Genomic DNA, 16,401 nt, shown 5'->3' with positions numbered 1-16,401 from the left:
AACTTGTTTTATAGATCAGGCTAGCCTCAAACTCAGAGATCCACCTACTTCTGTGAATAAAGGTGGTCCCATCATACTCAGCCTGTTTTGTTTATAAAGATTTTTTTTTTTTAAAGATTGGACAAGTGTATCTTTGTGAATTTGAGGCCATCCTGAGCTACATGGTGACTTCAGTTCTAGGCCAATAAACATATACAGGAAGACTTTGTTGTACCAATAAATTAAGTTAAAAACAACATATTTATTTACATGTGTTGGTGGCGGTGGGGGGCTATGTGTTCATGAATGCAGATGCATAAAAAGCACTGGATCCCTGCTGCTGGAGTTACAGGCAGCTGCGAGCCACCTGACATGATTGTTGAGACTTGAACTTTGTTTCCCTGGAAGATCAGAACACACTCTTACCACTGAACACTGTTTCTGTTGGTTTGTTTTTTTTGTTTTCAGACAGGCTTTTATGCAGTCCAGGCTGTCCTTGAGTTGGCAGACTCTTCCCAGCACTCTTCCCAGCTGAGAATCCATACATGAGCTTGCACCAAGCTGAGTTACTGTTTTCCACCCAGCAAGGACAAGGCTCAGAGAACAAGGCCAGGTTCTGTGAGATATACTCAGTACTCCAAGAGGCAACAGGACGGACAACTGACCAACATGCCGGAAAGCTTTAGTTGTTGACTTGCTTTAGTTTTACTTTATTTCTTAATTTTTATTTATTATGATTGTGTGTTTATGTCCTTGTGTGCCAGGCATTGCCTGTGGGATGGTGGTTCAGGTCACCTGGCTTGGGGACACCAAGCTCAGGGACACAGAACATCTGGCCCTCTCAGAGTCAGCCAACTGTTAGGTGGGGTAGTGGGAGGCCATTCACTTCGTACCCACCAACATCTGCAGTCCTTTCTGGAAAGAAATGAATCAAGTTGTCTCTGTTGCCTAGTAACAACCGCTGGCTATCCAGGAAGGTGAGATGTGGAAGCTGGAGAAGGGATGTAGTCCATAGTGATGCAGCTGTTTTACCTATGGAGCCGACTAACAGGCTGACTAACAGGCTGAGGTTTTTTTTTTTTTTTTTTTTTTACAAGACAGAGTTTCTCTGTGTAGCCCTCGCTGTCCTGGAACTCACTCTGTAGACCAGGTTGGCCTCGAGCTCAGAGATCCACCTGCCTCTGCCCCCAAATGCTGGGATTAAAGGCATGGGCCACTACTACCCAGCTCTTTTTATACTTATTGAGACAGGTTCTCAAAAAAAAAAAAAAAAGAAAAGAAAAAGAAAAAGCCGGGCGGTGGTGGCGCACGCCTTTGATCCCAGCACTTGGGAGGCAGAGGCAGGTGGATTTCTGAGTTCAAGAGTTTGAGGCTAGCCTCGTCTACAGAGTGAGTTCCAGGACAGCCAGGGCTACACAGAGAAACCCTGTCTCAAAAAAAAAAAAAAAAAAAGAGAGAGAGACAGGTTCTCCTGTGTCCCAGGCTGGCTTTGAACTCTCTATGGAGTCAAGGATGACCTTGAAATTCTGAGCATTTTGCCTCTACCTCCTTAGGGCTGGAGTTACAGGCATGTATGCCTAGGCAAATTTCTGTGGTGCTGGTAATTGAACCCTGGGTTTTGTGCTTGGTTAGGTTAGTACTCTACCATCTGAGACACGCTCCCAATCTAAAGGGTGCTACATATTTTATTTAACTGAAACAATTTTAAGTCTGTGGCTGGAGAGATGCCTCAGTCTCTAAGGCACTGATTGCTCTTGAAGAGCCCATAAGTTCCTAGTACTCATGTGGTGGCTCACAAACAGGCGTGATGTCGGTTATAGGTCGTAGGACATCCAGTGCCTCGCCTGGCCTCTGAAGGAGGGCCTCAGCAGACATGTGGTGCACATGCACACATACTCATATGGTGCACACAGATATACATAGAAATATTTTAAAACATTTTCAATTATTTTTAATTTTTATGTATATGAATGTTTTGACTATATGCTTGTTTGTACGTCAGTCGTGTCCCTGGAGGCCAGAAGATGATCCCCTGGATAAGAGGTTACAGATGGTTGTGAATCACCATGTGAGTGCTAGGAATTGAACCTGGGTACCCTGGAAGATCGATCAGTATGTTTAAACACTGGGCCATCTCTCCAGCCCTACATTTTTAAACTTATGCTTATTATGTTTACATTTGTCTATTCATTATGTCTATATGAATGTTCACATAAGCCATATGTTTGGAGTTAACATCCTTCCACCCTGTATGTCCCAGAAATCAAACCCTAGCAATCAGGTAAGTGTGTTTCCCACTGAGCCATCTTCCCATCCCCTGCCCCGCTTTTGGAGACAAGGTCTTACTCTGTCTCCCAGGCTGGCCTCCATCTATATCTGTCCTATTTCAGCCTCCTGGGCCCACTGATTACCAATGTGCTCCATCAGGCCTGGCCTCATCCTGTAACATATGCAGAAGAGATCACACCATTTACTACTTTGTCTCTTATATTTCATCCTGTAACTTATGCAGAAGAGATCACACCATTTACTACTTTGTCTCTTATATCTCTTTCTTTCTTTCTTTCTTTCTTTCTTTCTTTCTTTCTTTTTTTTTTTTTTTGGTTTTTCGAGACAGGGTTTCTCTGTGTAGTCCTGGCTGTCCTGGAACTCGCTCTGTAGACCAGGCTGGCCTCGAACTCAGAAATCCACCTGTCTCTGCCTCCCAAGTGCTGGGATTAAAGGCGTGCGCCACCACTGCCCAGCGTCTCTTATATTTCATTCAACATTTGTATCTCTTGTATTTCATTTAACATTAATTCTTCCTTTTTTTTTTTTTTTGCAAAAAGCTTTAGTTTCTTACAGCTCTGGTGGGTATTGGACTATTATGAATCCTAGATCACCAAACTTTCTCAAGCATGTAGATACATCTATATGTACACTTCTGTTGGAGACACAGCCAGAAGTAGTTGCTAGGTAACAGCAGACTGCTTATCCCTAGGCTCTCTGCACCCAACACAGTTCTCCACAGTGGCTGTACCAACCTCCCACTGGCTGAGAATTCCTTCCTGCCCTTCAGTTGAAAAACTTTCAGGATTGTTACTCGTTTTTTTTTTTTTTCTTAGTTTATTTTGTGTGTGTGTGTATTTTTTTTCAAGGATGACCTTGAACCCCTGTTCTTCCTGCCGCATTCCCAAGTGTGTGGCCTTGGCTACAATTGCTTTTAAGCATTTATTTTTTATTTTCCATGTACGGGTGTTCTGTCTGTATGAGTGTCTGTGTACTCGTATGTCTGTTGCCCTGGGAGGCCAGAAAAACCTGTTAGATCTCCTGCAAGTGAAGTTAAAGACAGTTGTGAGCTGTCCCGTGGGTGCTGGGAATAGAACCTGCCATCCCAGAAACAGCAACAAGTGTTCTTTAATTTCTAAGCCATGCCAAGCCCCTCCTCCTCTTCTTGTTTTGAACCGGAGTCTCACTATGTTTCTTTGGCAGGCCTGGAACTCAAGAGATGCACCTGCCTCTACTTTCAAGTTAAAAGCCTGAGCCATCATGCCTGGCTTGAACTGCATTTTTAAACCTTGTTTTGTGCCAGGACTTGGTGGCATAGGCTTTTAATCTCAGCACTCCAGAGGCAGACAGATATCATGAGTTCAAGGCCAGCGTGGTCTTCAAAGTGAGATCCAGGCAGCCAAGATTATATAGCAAAACTGTGTCTCAGGAAAAAGAAATACAATATATGTATATATGTATTTATTTATTTATTTTTTCTTTTTTTTTCGAGACAGGGTTTCTCTGTGTAGCCCTGGCTATCCTGGAACTCACTCTGTAGACCAGGCTGGCCTCTAACTCAGAAATCTGCCTGCCTCTCCCTCCCAAGTGCCGGGATTAAGGCATGCACCACCACTGCCCGGCAATTTTTGGTTTTTCAAGACAGGGTTTCTCTGTGTACCCTTGGCTGTCCTGGAACTCTCTTTGTAGATCATGCTGTGAACTCAGAGATCTTCCTGCCTCACCCTCCAGAGTTCTGGGATTAAAGGCGTTCGCCACCACCGCCTGGCTAGAAAACAAGTTTTTAAAATGTGTTTGTGAGCTGGGCATGGTGGTGGACACCTTTAATTGCAGGACTTGGGAAGCAGTGGCAGGCAGATCTCTGAGTTCAAGGCCAGCTTCAAGTTCCAGGACAGCCAGGGCTGCACAGAGAAACCTTATCAAAACAAAAAAAACAAAAAAACAAAAAAACAAAAACAAAAAATACTATCATCTTTTGGAGGCTGGAGAGATGGGTCCGCTGTTAGGAACGCTGACTGTTCTTCCAGAGGTTCTGAGTTCAATTCCTAGCAACCACATGGTAGTTCACAATCATCTTGTAAAGTGATCAGATGCCCTCTTCTGGTGTGTTTGAAGACAGCTACAATGTACTTTTATACATAAAATAAATAAATAATTTACAAAAATGTGTCAGTAATTTTGAGTGTGTGTCCCCTCGTGTATGTGTGTGTGATAAGAGTCAAAGGACTACTTGCAGAAGTGGGGGCTACAACTTAGATCCTCAGACCTGACAGCAAGATTCTTTACCTGCTGACAACATCTCATCTGCCCAGCTGCTTCTCCTGCTCCTCCTCCTCCCCCTCCTCTTTTCTTATTTTTTGAGGTGCTTTTTAATTGGTAGGTATATGCTCTACTATTGAACTACATACAACCTCTACATTTGTTTATTACCTGGGTATGTGACCCACAGGCATGCAGGGGCAAGGTGTAGCTGAATGTGTTAGCGCTGGAGGCCTTGGTTCCAACCCCAGCAACCCACATACACACAAAATTTTATTTTTCCTCTTAGATTTTTTTGGGACAGGGTTTGCAGTGTAGTCTAGGTTGGTCTGAAACCTGCGATCCTCCAACCTCGACTTCTGAGGGCTAAGATTTCAGGCTAACAGCCGGAGGTGGTGGTGCACGCCTTTACCCTTCCTTCCCAACTCTGGGAGGCAGAGGCAGGCGGAACTCCAGAGGTTAAGGCCAGGCTGGTCTATATACAGAGTGAGTTCCAGGACAGCCAGGGCTACACAGAGAAACCCCGTCTTAAAAAAACAAACAAAACAAGGTACAGGCTGAGCCAGCGCTTTTAACTTCTCTGACACAAACCCTTTTGAATAGATGGAACGCTGAGCCAAGTCTTCCCTCCTCTCCCCTCCCCCATCGCGACTTTTGTAATTTTCGCTTGGGAATCCCTTTTTTTCCAACATTCATCTGTCGCTCCAAGTGGCGATCTGCAGGCAGGGAAGGAGTCTAGCCAAACTCACGAGTTGGGTGGGGGTTGGGAAGAGTGAAAAGAATGTTCCAGGATGAGGTGAGGCAACAGCACGTATTAAGTCTTTGGGACGGCACACTGCGGGGTGAAGTGAAAGAAGAAGAACTCCCGATGGGGGCCGGGTAGTGTAACGCTGGGGTTCTGGGGGAGGGCAGGGCCACCAGCCACAGGCTCCCCAAAGCAATCCGGGGTTCAAAGGCAGTCCCGCGCCGCACCCGCAGGAACTGCCCCCTCCTCCAACGCCGAGAAGCCCCCGCCAAGAGCAACTCAAAGAAGTTTCTGCTGATTGGAGGGAGGGCGAGGAGGCAGGGAGAAGGGGCGTGGGGGTGTGTGTCCCACTGTCATGTAAATATCCCCCCCGGGCAGGGCGGCTGCGAGGCCGACTTAAACCTCCCGCACCTGAGGCCGCCTCAGTTCCTGCGAGTTTCTTCCTGCTGTGAACATCGGGGCTCTGGCCTCTGTCTCCCGGCCACCTCCCTCGCGCCATGGCCCCGAAGCGGCAATCTGCGATCCTGCCTCAGCCCAAGAAACCCAGACCGGCTGCTGCTCCGAAGCTGGAGGACAAGTCGGCCTCTCCGGGCCTGCCGAAGGGAGGTAAGTTCCTCCATTGCGTTTCCTTGGTGATCGACTCTGTGATTGGCTTTTTCTGTCTCCCCCCCCGAGACCCCCCATCCCTTTGGAGATGAGCTCCCCACAAACACTAGTGAAAGCCTTCGTCCCGGGGCGGCGGGGAATGAAGGTGATGTGGGAGAAGAAGGAGAAAGCGCGAAACTGGGAGACCCGTGCACAGGGGACTTCCTCCGGCCCGGGACACCACGTGGGACCCAGCTTTCCCTTCCCAGCCCCCAAACTCTCAAATGGGGCTTCTGTCCGGTAAAGGCAGCAGCTTGAGGCCTCCCCACCCCTCCAACCCCGAGTCTTGGAGATTCAAGCCTGCTCAGATGTCTCCCTGTTGCTGGAGCCGGCGGCCCACAGCTCTGGCCTGAATTACTGCCACCTCGTGTAGCTCCCCGCTTCCTTCTCCCATCCTGCCCGAGCAAAGAGCTAGTCACGTGGTTGTCTCCTAGACTTAAGACCTTGCCTCTCGATTGCCCTCCAGGTACAAACTAAGACTTCCGGTATCGGGGCCCCTGCCCACCTGGTTCCCACCCACCTCTCGGGGTTCCGCAAGGGGTGGTGTGGCCTAAAGGCCTGGAGCTGCTTTTTCTCACCTCCGAGCCTGGACACAGACTTGCCCTATGCCAAGAAACTCGTGTTTGAGGCGGCGGAGTGGGGGGAGTCGCTTTCCAGCTTCTCGCACGGAGCCTAAGCGCTCCTTATCTGAAGCGCTGCTGGCCGCACCCAGAATCGCCCCATGCTAGCACTTTCCTCGCTTTACATTCAGATAGTGGTTTTCGTGCCTGCACTTTTCGCCTTCCTCTGCTGACCTTGAGGGCTGCGTTTCTTAGGCACAGCTTCGAGTCCTGTGGTGTTTTCCCGCGTGGCTTGGGTCTGGTACAGGCAAGGAAGCAGAGGAGAAATAGGGATTTGGCATAAATCTAGAGGCACGGGTGGAAGAAACACTAGGCACTGAGTGGAGTCCGCATCGCTGCACTTCTGTGGACCTGTTTCTCTTTGCTATGTCTCAGCCCCTTACCTTTCATATGGCAGGCAAAGACCTGCCCTATGTCTCTAAGTGGTAAAAGACAGTCTCGATATGAAACCCTGGCTGTCCTGATACTCAGCCTTTAACATGCTGGGATTAAAGGCACCGCCACACCCAGAGAGATTTTTTTTGTTTTTATTTTTTTTTATTTTTGAAAGTTAGGGTTTCGTGTAGTTCAAGCTGGCCTCAAATTTGCAAGTGAGAATGACCTTGAACTTTCTGATCCAGGAAGCTGGGATTACAGGGTAGCACCATCACGCCGAAGGGTCTGGATAGATAGGGCCCCAAGCATGCTGCATGTACACATTCGGCAAACACCCTATCTTTTGCTGTGACTCGAGGGTAAATAAAACGCAGTTGAATGGGTGGTAAATCCTTTCCCTTTTGTTAGAAGCAAAATGTGAGCGAACCTTTCTGGTGTTACACATTTTTAGTCTGCTGGCAGAAATAGCTAAACCACAAGAGATGGGAACATGCCACCATAGTCCTCCTAAGTGTGCTCAGTGGACACAGGTTGGTTGACCTGCCAGGCACTGTAGCCTCACACTGGTATGGAGAGTGCAATGCTTGGGGGCTTCCTGGATGCACCAATGCTCAGGCTTCACTCGCATTTACAGTACCTCTTGCCTTTCTGCTTTATTAGTATGCTCCTTGCATTCATCTTGAGAAGTTCAGGGCCCAGTCAGAGGAAAGCCCGTGGGTCTTCTGTAGATCAGGCACTTGGTTCAATGCATGCTGTGGTCACAGGCACCAACCCTTAGACCAGAGGTGTGGTTGAAAAAACTTCAGTTTTCAGAGCAAGCTTCTTTCTACCTGGGAGTGGTCCATTAACTCAGTGTATCTAGGTAAAGAAGGAAAAATTGGAGAGGTGGTTCAGTGCGCAAGAGCACATTGGCCTTGCCAAGGACCTGGATTAAGTTTCTAGCACCACCATGGTGCCTCACAACCACCTGTAAAGTAACTTCAGCTCCGGGAGGGTCCTCTTCTGGCCTTTCCTTGCAGGTGGCACACTTAATACACGCAGATAGAACACTCTTACATGTAAAAAGTTTTAAAACTGTTTTATGTGTAATACAAAGGGAAAGAAACAGACATTCTTGGTGGTTTTTCCCCCCCAGTGGATGTGTGCCAAGTCTTGAGGTCAGTTGTGTCTCTTAAGCCACATTTAAGACATTAAGGGGTTTGGGGAGGTAAGAGCACAAGTTCAAGGCCACACACACCCTCAAAAGAAAAGAACTAATTTATGTTGGTTCATTCCCTAGTAAAGTTCTATTGCAGGTGGGCTGGCATGGGTGGCTGGCAGATGACAGCAGGCACTAGACCTAGGGGTCCATTCCCCATTAACTCTAGTTTATTTGTAAAATATATTTAGTGTCTTGTCTTGAAAGAGTTTGAGACAGGGGGCGTGGCTGATAGAGGACTTGCCTCTTAGGATCCAAGCCCTAGGTTCTATTCCCAGTTTAACCCTAAAGATTAATTATCTGTAAAAGCTACTTTGTATTTTATGAGAGTTACAGGAAAACACAGCCAAAAACAGCAAAAGCCTACTGGTGTGGTAGAGGGCTTCTATCACTAACCATCTTTCTTTAGAGTCACTGTAGCCCAGGCTGGCCTCTGCCTCGGTATAAGTCCTTACTTGCCTTATTTTGTTTATGGAATTTCTTTGCAACCATGCCAGGACCTCACAGAACTATCAGGAAACATTCATGGTGATGGCATCACCAGAGTTTTTAGCAAACGTTAGAGTCACAAAGTTTATTACTCTGCTTTTTTTTGTCAGACCCTTCCCTCTTTAAGGAGCCTGTCCACCGTTGCATGTATTAGAGGTCTCTGTGCTTGGGAGCTGTGAAAGGTCCTTAGAGGTTGTCTTTCGAGAGGTTTAAGCTTACTGATTGCAACAGATGAATGCAATTAATTCACCGACTTGAGCATAAGGTGCACCAGGAAGGCTTAGCTGAATTTTCTGGAGTTGAGATGGAAACTTGCATGAACACATTTGTATTCTCTCACCATTTATCGTCCACCCACCATGAATGTCTTGACTTAAAGCCACATTGCTTTTTGTATAAGAGCTGATAATAAAAGGGGAGTGTTGAAATACGCATGGTTCAAGCTAAAGCGGTAGAGCACCCAGGGAGAGAGCTTTCTGGCTTTTTCAGGACCACGTGTTAGGAACCAGGTGGACAGAACTACTTTTCAAGTCCTGAAAATGTGTTTAATCCGAAAAGCTCTCTCCGACATAATGTTTAAGGGCTTTATAATCTAAAGCTAGCTTTTTGCTGTTTTAGCCTTTTATGTTTAAGAAGCCTTAAACATTTCCCCATTTGTCATCAGCAAAAATGCACTTCCCTCACCACTGAGATCAGGACACCTGGTAGTTGAGCCGAAGGACCTGTGGCAAAAAGGTCCTTCCTACAGTCAGAGGACTTACACCTTTAGTGTGGTTCTGTTTGAGTGTCAATCTGTGACAGACTTTAAAAAATTCAGAACCGAGGGCAGAGGCTTGGCCCCTGCACACAACAGGGCCCTGTTGAGTAGACTGGCTAGATGAACTGCGTGCTTGTGGCTTTGCATACCAGCCTAGAGTTTGAGCGGGTCTAGAAAAAGATAAAGGTGCCCGGGGTGCAGAACTCAGGCCCCTGAGTGTAGCCAGGATACTCCTAAGGCCTGTACTTTTGAGGGGCTGCGCGCGCCCCCTCTCCGGAGCCCCCCGGCCACCCGGCAAAGGGAAGCCGCTCAGCCACCACGTGATGCGCGGGTATTGGAAAGGAGGCCCCGCCTCTCAAGTCACCGCGCGGCGCGCAAATGTCCCGGGTCGGCCGGAGAAGGGGAGAGCGGGGGAGGGGAGCACCGCGCGGGGGCCGGACCATGCGTCGCTTAGCCGCTTCCTCCCGCCGCTCGTCCAGGCCCCAGTGTCCCCACCGCCACCCGCCACGGTCCCGCCCCCTGGCCCACGGCCCCGGCCAATCGCTGCGCGGCGCGAGCCTCTCCGGCCGGGGGTGGTACTTACGCAGGCCTACCGCGCCTGCGCTTTGCGGACTGCCCCTAGTCGCGGAGAGGAGGAGGTGGTGGAGGAGGAGGAGGAGGCGGCTCAGGGCAATCGAGGAGCGAGCCGGAGCGCGGGGCGCGAGTCGAGGAGCCCAGCCGAGCCGCTGCCGCCTCCCCGCCTTCAGTGAGAGCCCCGGCCGGGGGCTCGCCACAACGCGCCCGGGCCTGCCTCGGCGTCAGGCCCCGCGGGCAGTGCCAGGCAGTCAGGGGGAGGGCAAGCAAGTGAGCGCCGGGAGGAGGCGGCCGGAGCAAGCGGGCGCCGCGCGTGTGGCGTGAGGGGAAGCCGCTGGCCGCCCCCTTGGCCGTCCCTTCGTTCCCCCTCCCCGCTCCCCGCCCCGACCGCAGAGGGCACCATGTCTGCGCCGACGGCCAAAGCCAGTAAAAAGGAGCTCAACTCCAATCACGACGGGGCCGACGAGACCTCAGGTGAGGACCGGGCGCGGCGGGGGCCCGGCCGCGCCGCCATCTTTCGGCCCGGGCCGCGGGGCTGTGGGGGGCGCGCGGGGGCCGCAGAGCCGGCGCCTTTTTGTGTGCGGCCCGGGACCGGGAGGCCGGGGAGGCGCCGTGGAGACGAGCGGTGCGGCCGAGGCGGGGGCGCTGCGGCCTGCGCGGCGGGCGGAGACCCCCCCTTTCCCCCGCCCGCGCTCTCCTCCCCCTCCCTCCCGAGAAGCCTCTCTTTATTGTGCTCCGCCATGATGCCTCGCTCCCATCAGCCGCCACCGCCGCCACATGGTGCGGCCGGACGCAGCCTTGCGGCCCGGCCTCTCGCGCCGCCCTGCTTCCCGCCCGGAGCCGGAGCTACGGCGGGACCGGGAACCAGGGTCTGGGGCGGGGTAGGGACGCGGAGCCGGCGGGAGGATGCTCCTGGCTGCGCGGGTTGCACACCCCACGTGGGGCAGCCACACTCGGGGCGCGCCGGGGATTCGAGGAATCTGGCCCGGAGGCCGTGCGATGCAGGGGCTTCTAGGGCCTTGAGGACGTCTAGCTCTTGCCTGGAGGGTCCTTTCGAGCCGAGGACAGCAGCAGACCCCGGGCTAGTTACCGGAAACGAGCCGCGCGATCTGGCTCCTTCACGCCCACTTGGCTTTGTAAAAGCCTTACAACCCTCCTTGGACAAAAGGGCACAAAATAGGAGCACACCTCCTCTTTATGCCTCCTAGTTTTTGAGTGGGTTTTTCCCAGAAATGTGTTCAGAAATCCTGCACGGCCGTGTGTATGATCACCAATCCCATCAAGAATGGGTTGGAGGAGTAAGGTCAGGTTGGAATCAGGTTTACATTCTAAGTCTGCAAAAACGATTGTGGTAGTTGGTGACCAACTGGTCTTTGTCGGTGTATGTTGATAATCATAATACATTGAGAGCACTGAGGGTTTTGTTTTGTTTTTTAAAGCGGTTGTACCAGTTGGTAGTATCCTAATTTGTATTACGGCCATGGAGTAGTTTCCCCACTAAGTTAGCAGCTGGCACCATTCTTTTGCAATTGTATAATGTGATTAGTAATAAACATCAATTCTTGAATGAGGGTAAGCCTCTGGTTCACCTTTCATAATGAAGGCCAATGATTGGGCCTTTGTGACAACTCTTTAAAAAGTGTCCAGTAATGAAGCATTTTTCCGAGTAGCAGAGTAGATACCTTAATTTGTGAATGGTAGAGTAATGAGAAAGTAATTTGTCAACTGCGTGCTTGAACACGTGGGAAGCATGCTTTGTAGTAAGCGCATTTCTAGCAGCCTTGCTGTCATTCCCATCATAGGATCAGGAAGTGTAGCTTGTAATTAGTATTGAGTCTTATGTTTCCTTTTGTTTTGCAGAAAAAGAACAGCAAGAAGCAATTGAACATATTGATGAAGTGCAAAATGAAATAGACAGGTAAGATATATTGAATTCATGTTACGGAAGGTCTCTCAGAATTGATTGACCATTAGTTAACTACAGGAAGGTTTTGGTGAACACACTCAAAAGTCCTGTTTCTCAGTCTGGTTATAATTCCTGGGTTAGAGTACCTCAACCTTGCAAGATGGAGGGGTATGTAGGCTGGGTATGCTTTCAAAGGCTACAGAATTGTCGTTTGTTTGTTTGCAACAATGTTGCTTGTTTCTTGATTAACCATCACTTACACTTTCTGGTACTGAAATACAATGTTGCCAATACTGGAGATAAGCTGAGTTAGCTTAGTGGTTTTGGTTTCCAGAGGACTGGGGCTGAAGGGCACCAGATACTCTGTTCATAAAGGGGAGAAAAAGCAACAGTGTTACCAGCATGTGAGTTGGGTATTTAGCCATACCATTTTTTTTGTTTTGTTTTGTTTTTTTCAAGACAGGGTTTCTCTGTATATCCCTGGCTGTCCTGGAACTCACTCTGTAGACCAGGCTGACCTTGAACTCAGAAATCCGCCTGTCTCTGCCTCCCAAGTGCTGGGATTGAAGGCGTGTGCCACCACCGCCCGGCCCATTTTACCTTCTTAAGTGTTGATTATAGTCTTTATTTGTTTCAGACTTAATGAACAAGCCAGTGAGGAAATTTTGAAAGTAGAACAAAAATATAACAAACTTCGCCAACCATTTTTTCAGAAGAGGTCAGAATTGATCGCCAAAATCCCAAATTTTTGGGTAACAACATTTGTCAACCATCCACAAGGTATGTGGTGGGTCAGCCTTGCCGAGGTGTGCAAGGGCATTGGTCCTGGAGTTTGGGGAGATCTGGGGGCAGTTAACCTCAGGACAAGAATGTTCTTGCGGTGATGGGTTTAGTAGGAGAAAGAGCAAAGTTGAAAGTTGTTCGCTGAGTTTGTCAACATTTAAAAGGGTCCTTAAGTAGTTACCCGTTCAGACTTGAACTGAACTGAGTTGCTTCTCTAGTGTCTGCACTGCTTGGGGAGGAAGACGAGGAGGCTCTGCATTATTTGACCAGAGTTGAAGTGACAGAATTTGAAGACATTAAATCAGGTTACAGAATAGATTTTGTAAGTACCTAACATGCTGCTCGCATTGACAACGAGAGTGTGCTTTAGTGTGCGAACTGCTCAGTGATTTCTTTCTCATCTTTCCATCTTTTACAGTATTTTGATGAAAATCCTTACTTTGAAAATAAAGTTCTCTCCAAAGAATTTCATCTGAATGAGAGTGGTGACCCGTCTTCAAAGTCCACCGAGATCAAATGGAAATCTGGAAAGGTATTCTGTACATCATGGCTTAGCTGAATCTCCTGACCAGCACTCAGTGCCTTAGATTCTGGGTAAAATGTGCAGACATTCCAGTGTGCAGAGGAATATGGTAGTGATCCCAATGCGATAATGATCTCACAGCGCTTGTTCTCATGCTGCAGTGTTGGCCCTGCTCAGGCTTCCCAGTCTCCATTTGTAGAATTTGGTTGGAGGTAATTTTATGAAGGCAGACAGTTGTTAGTTAGATGCATCCTGTGAAAGCAGTTTACACAAGGCTTTGCCAAGTGCACATTTATAATCCTTAGTAATACGATCTTTACTGGACTTTGTTGTACTTTATGTGGGGTTTGAGTATTATGGGGAACAAATAAAGGGAGTGTTTATGTTTTCATTTAGGATTTGACAAAACGCTCAAGTCAAACGCAGAATAAGGCCAGCAGGAAGAGACAGCATGAAGAGCCAGAGAGCTTCTTTACCTGGTTTACTGACCATTCTGACGCAGGTGCTGACGAGTTAGGAGAGGTCATCAAAGATGATATTTGGCCAAATCCCTTGCAGTACTATTTGGTGAGTTAATGCTCAGTGGCTTGAAGAAGGTAATGTATCCAACAGAGTGAGTTCATAAAAGAACGTTGCCTGGTGTTTTCAGGTTCCCGATATGGATGATGAAGAAGGAGAGGCAGAAGATGATGATGATGATGATGAAGAGGAGGAAGGGTTGGAAGATATTGATGAAGAAGGAGATGAGGATGAAGGGGAAGAAGATGACGATGAGGATGAAGGGGAAGAAGGAGAGGTAAGGAAACAGTATACCGAAGCCCTAGTGATTTATAGAATGTAATAGTAAAATCTTACAAAATAATATGTATAATATTGCAACTGGCTAAAATAGTGTGACTATTGGGGTTAACATCTCTATGGAGTGTTAACATCTCTGAGCCTTCCCTCATTTTTAAATGTAATTTTATACACATGGGTGATTAGCCTACATGTCTGCACTGTGTGTGTGACTGACCTTCCAAGGATAGATAGTATCCTATGATGTTGAAGTTATGGGTGACTGTGAGCCACTGTGGGTTCTGAGGGCCCAAGGTGAGAGCATGCTTTCCCCAACAGTGCCAACTTAATGAAGATTCCTATTTAGGAAAGCTGGGTGTTTGAGGTCCATTCTCCATCCAGAGTCTAGAGAAAGGGCTCAGAATTCGCCCTGGTGGTGACTGTTTGCTCCCTTGTTCTTTCAGGAGGATGAAGGCGAGGACGACTAGCACAGAAGATTGATGGATTCCAACCTTTTTTATTTTCTTTTTATTTTTTAATTTTCTCCAGTCCCTGGGAGCAAGTTGCAGTCCTTTCCGCCCTGTCCCTCTGTGCTCAGTTGCCCTGTTTTTGAGGTCTCAACATCATGGTTCTCAACTAATTTGGGAAAAAATATCTTGAGCAAATACAACAAGAAAAGAATATCCATGTTTCTGTTCTAAATTCATTTTTATCCTTTCTTGTCTCAAAAACTTGTGGATCCAACACCACCACCATGCTCTGGGAGAAAAACAAAAGCCTTCCAGTTCCCTTGGCTCTGCTGGGGGCTGGAGGGTGCTAGGCCCCTGGGTAGTAGTGTATAGAATTCTAGCTTTTTTTCTTTTCTCTGTGTATTGGGCTCAGAGATTACACTGTGTCTCTATGTGAATGCAGACAGTTAGCATTTACCAACACATACCTGTCTACTTTCTCTTGTTTAATAAAAAAAAAAAAAGAAAAAAAAGGGGGGGTATAGACGGTGAGCAAGGGTGGGTTTGAGGTGTCGGGGGGTAGGTGGGCATCTGACAACACGGCTTCTCCTTTGGCATGTTTAATTGTGATGTTTAACAGACATCCTTGCAGTTTAAGGTGACACTTTTAAAATAAAATTCTCTCCTGACGATGACTTGAGCCCTGCTACTCAGTGGGAGAATCAGCAGAACCTGGAGGGTTTTATTTGGAGTTGACATTTTCTGTTGTAACTTTATTTTTTTTCTTTTTCGGTTTTCACTGGAAGGAAAAAGATGCTCATTTTAATTGTTGAAGTGTACAAGTTGCTTTGTTACAATAAAACCAATGTGGACACAAAGGGCCTGATGCCTTTCTGTCAGATCAAGTGGACACAAAGGACCTGATGCCTTTCTGTCAGACGCTCAACAGACCTTCCAAGTTTGACCTGCGTAATGATATCATGTCAAACTTTTTCTCCCTAAATTCGTATTTTTTGATACGCACTTTGCAGGATGACCTCAGGGCTGTGCAGATTGAGTTGGAGGGATTTGAATCATGTCTTAACGTCTCTGTAACTGGGCACAGCTTGCTGCCGTGGACTTGTACCCTTGATTTCTTTTTTTAATCTCAATTTGGCATTTTTTTGTTTTGTTTTCTAAAAAAAAAAAATGAGCCTTTATTTACCTGGACCTCATGGCAGCGCCTGCTCCTGCAGTCACTGACCTGTTGCTCTCTGCCATTTACGGACAGCTACTGGTGTGTCTTCATTGGCAGTATGAACTGGCCAAGAAGGTGGGCTGTCAGGGTAAGCAGTGAGGTGGTCGGTAGTGACTGTCACAGGTATGGAACGGAAGCTCTCAGATGTGACTCTGGGTAGATGAAGAACTGTCTGCTCACACCATTGTGCAGAGAATAATGAATGGTTCAGGGAGCTACCTGATGCATAAGCCTTTTAATGCTGTAAAATAGAGCTAAAGTTAAATGCCACTTTTTCAGAGATGATTAATGGACAGCCTGGTCAAATTCAAAGCTTTCTGATGTATAAAACTTTATAAATGGAACTACTCCATCAATAGGCAACGTGTAACCAAAATCTGTCTAGATGGATAGTGTGTAATTTCTGCACAGGACTGTTTAGTAAATACATCACTGTATACGTCAGGAATCTTGCTCCAATAAAGGAACATAAAGATTTTTTTTTGGACTGGGGTCATTCTCCTTGTTTTGTAGTGATTTAGAAGATGTATTAATGGCTGTGCTACTGGCTTGGCAGTAATTATGGCCCAAATGGCGGGCAGAAGGTTGAGTGATTCTGAATGTGGTTGGGGAAGGGTGCTGATCTAGAATTCAGCAAATGCTGACCCCAGGGGAGAGTGTATGTGTGTGTGAGTGACAATAGCATTGTGTCACTAAGCTATGTCTATAGCCCCCTGCCCCTCCCCGCCTTTAATTGTTTTTGCTAGTATACCAGTTCCTTATTTTTACATGTGTGTAGGTTTTCTGCGATCTGTTTGCCATCACCCTCGGGTGTCTCC

General features: G+C 47.8%; 1 protein-coding gene across 4 annotated transcripts; it reads left to right on the top strand.

The window, feature by feature from the left end:
- The first annotated feature begins 5,184 nt into the window (after positions 1–5,184).
- Positions 5,185–16,068, top strand: Set (SET nuclear proto-oncogene). Of its 4 annotated transcripts, none has more exons than XM_028757166.1 (9): positions 5,185–5,302; positions 5,630–5,857; positions 11,769–11,826; positions 12,452–12,594; positions 12,816–12,919; positions 13,016–13,129; positions 13,517–13,687; positions 13,770–13,916; positions 14,362–16,068. In XM_028757166.1, exons 2-9 carry the CDS (start codon positions 5,749–5,751, stop codon positions 14,383–14,385), a joined length of 870 nt encoding a protein of 289 aa, XP_028612999.1. In that variant the 5' UTR covers positions 5,185–5,302; positions 5,630–5,748; the 3' UTR covers positions 14,386–16,068. The 4 variants fall into 4 exon arrangements, with proteins under 4 accessions (XP_028612999.1, XP_028612998.1, XP_028613000.1 ...); XM_028757165.1 differs by lacking the exon at positions 5,185–5,302 and adding an exon at positions 5,303–5,385; XM_028757167.1 differs by lacking the exon at positions 5,185–5,302 and having other exon boundaries at positions 5,579–5,857.
- The last annotated feature ends 333 nt before the right edge of the window (positions 16,069–16,401 follow it).

This window comes from Grammomys surdaster, unplaced genomic scaffold (assembly GCF_004785775.1).
Source record: "Grammomys surdaster isolate TR1022 unplaced genomic scaffold, NIH_TR_1.0 126133, whole genome shotgun sequence".
Lineage (NCBI taxonomy): Eukaryota > Metazoa > Chordata > Mammalia > Rodentia > Muridae > Grammomys > Grammomys surdaster.
This window is presented reverse-complemented; position numbering and strand designations above follow the sequence as displayed.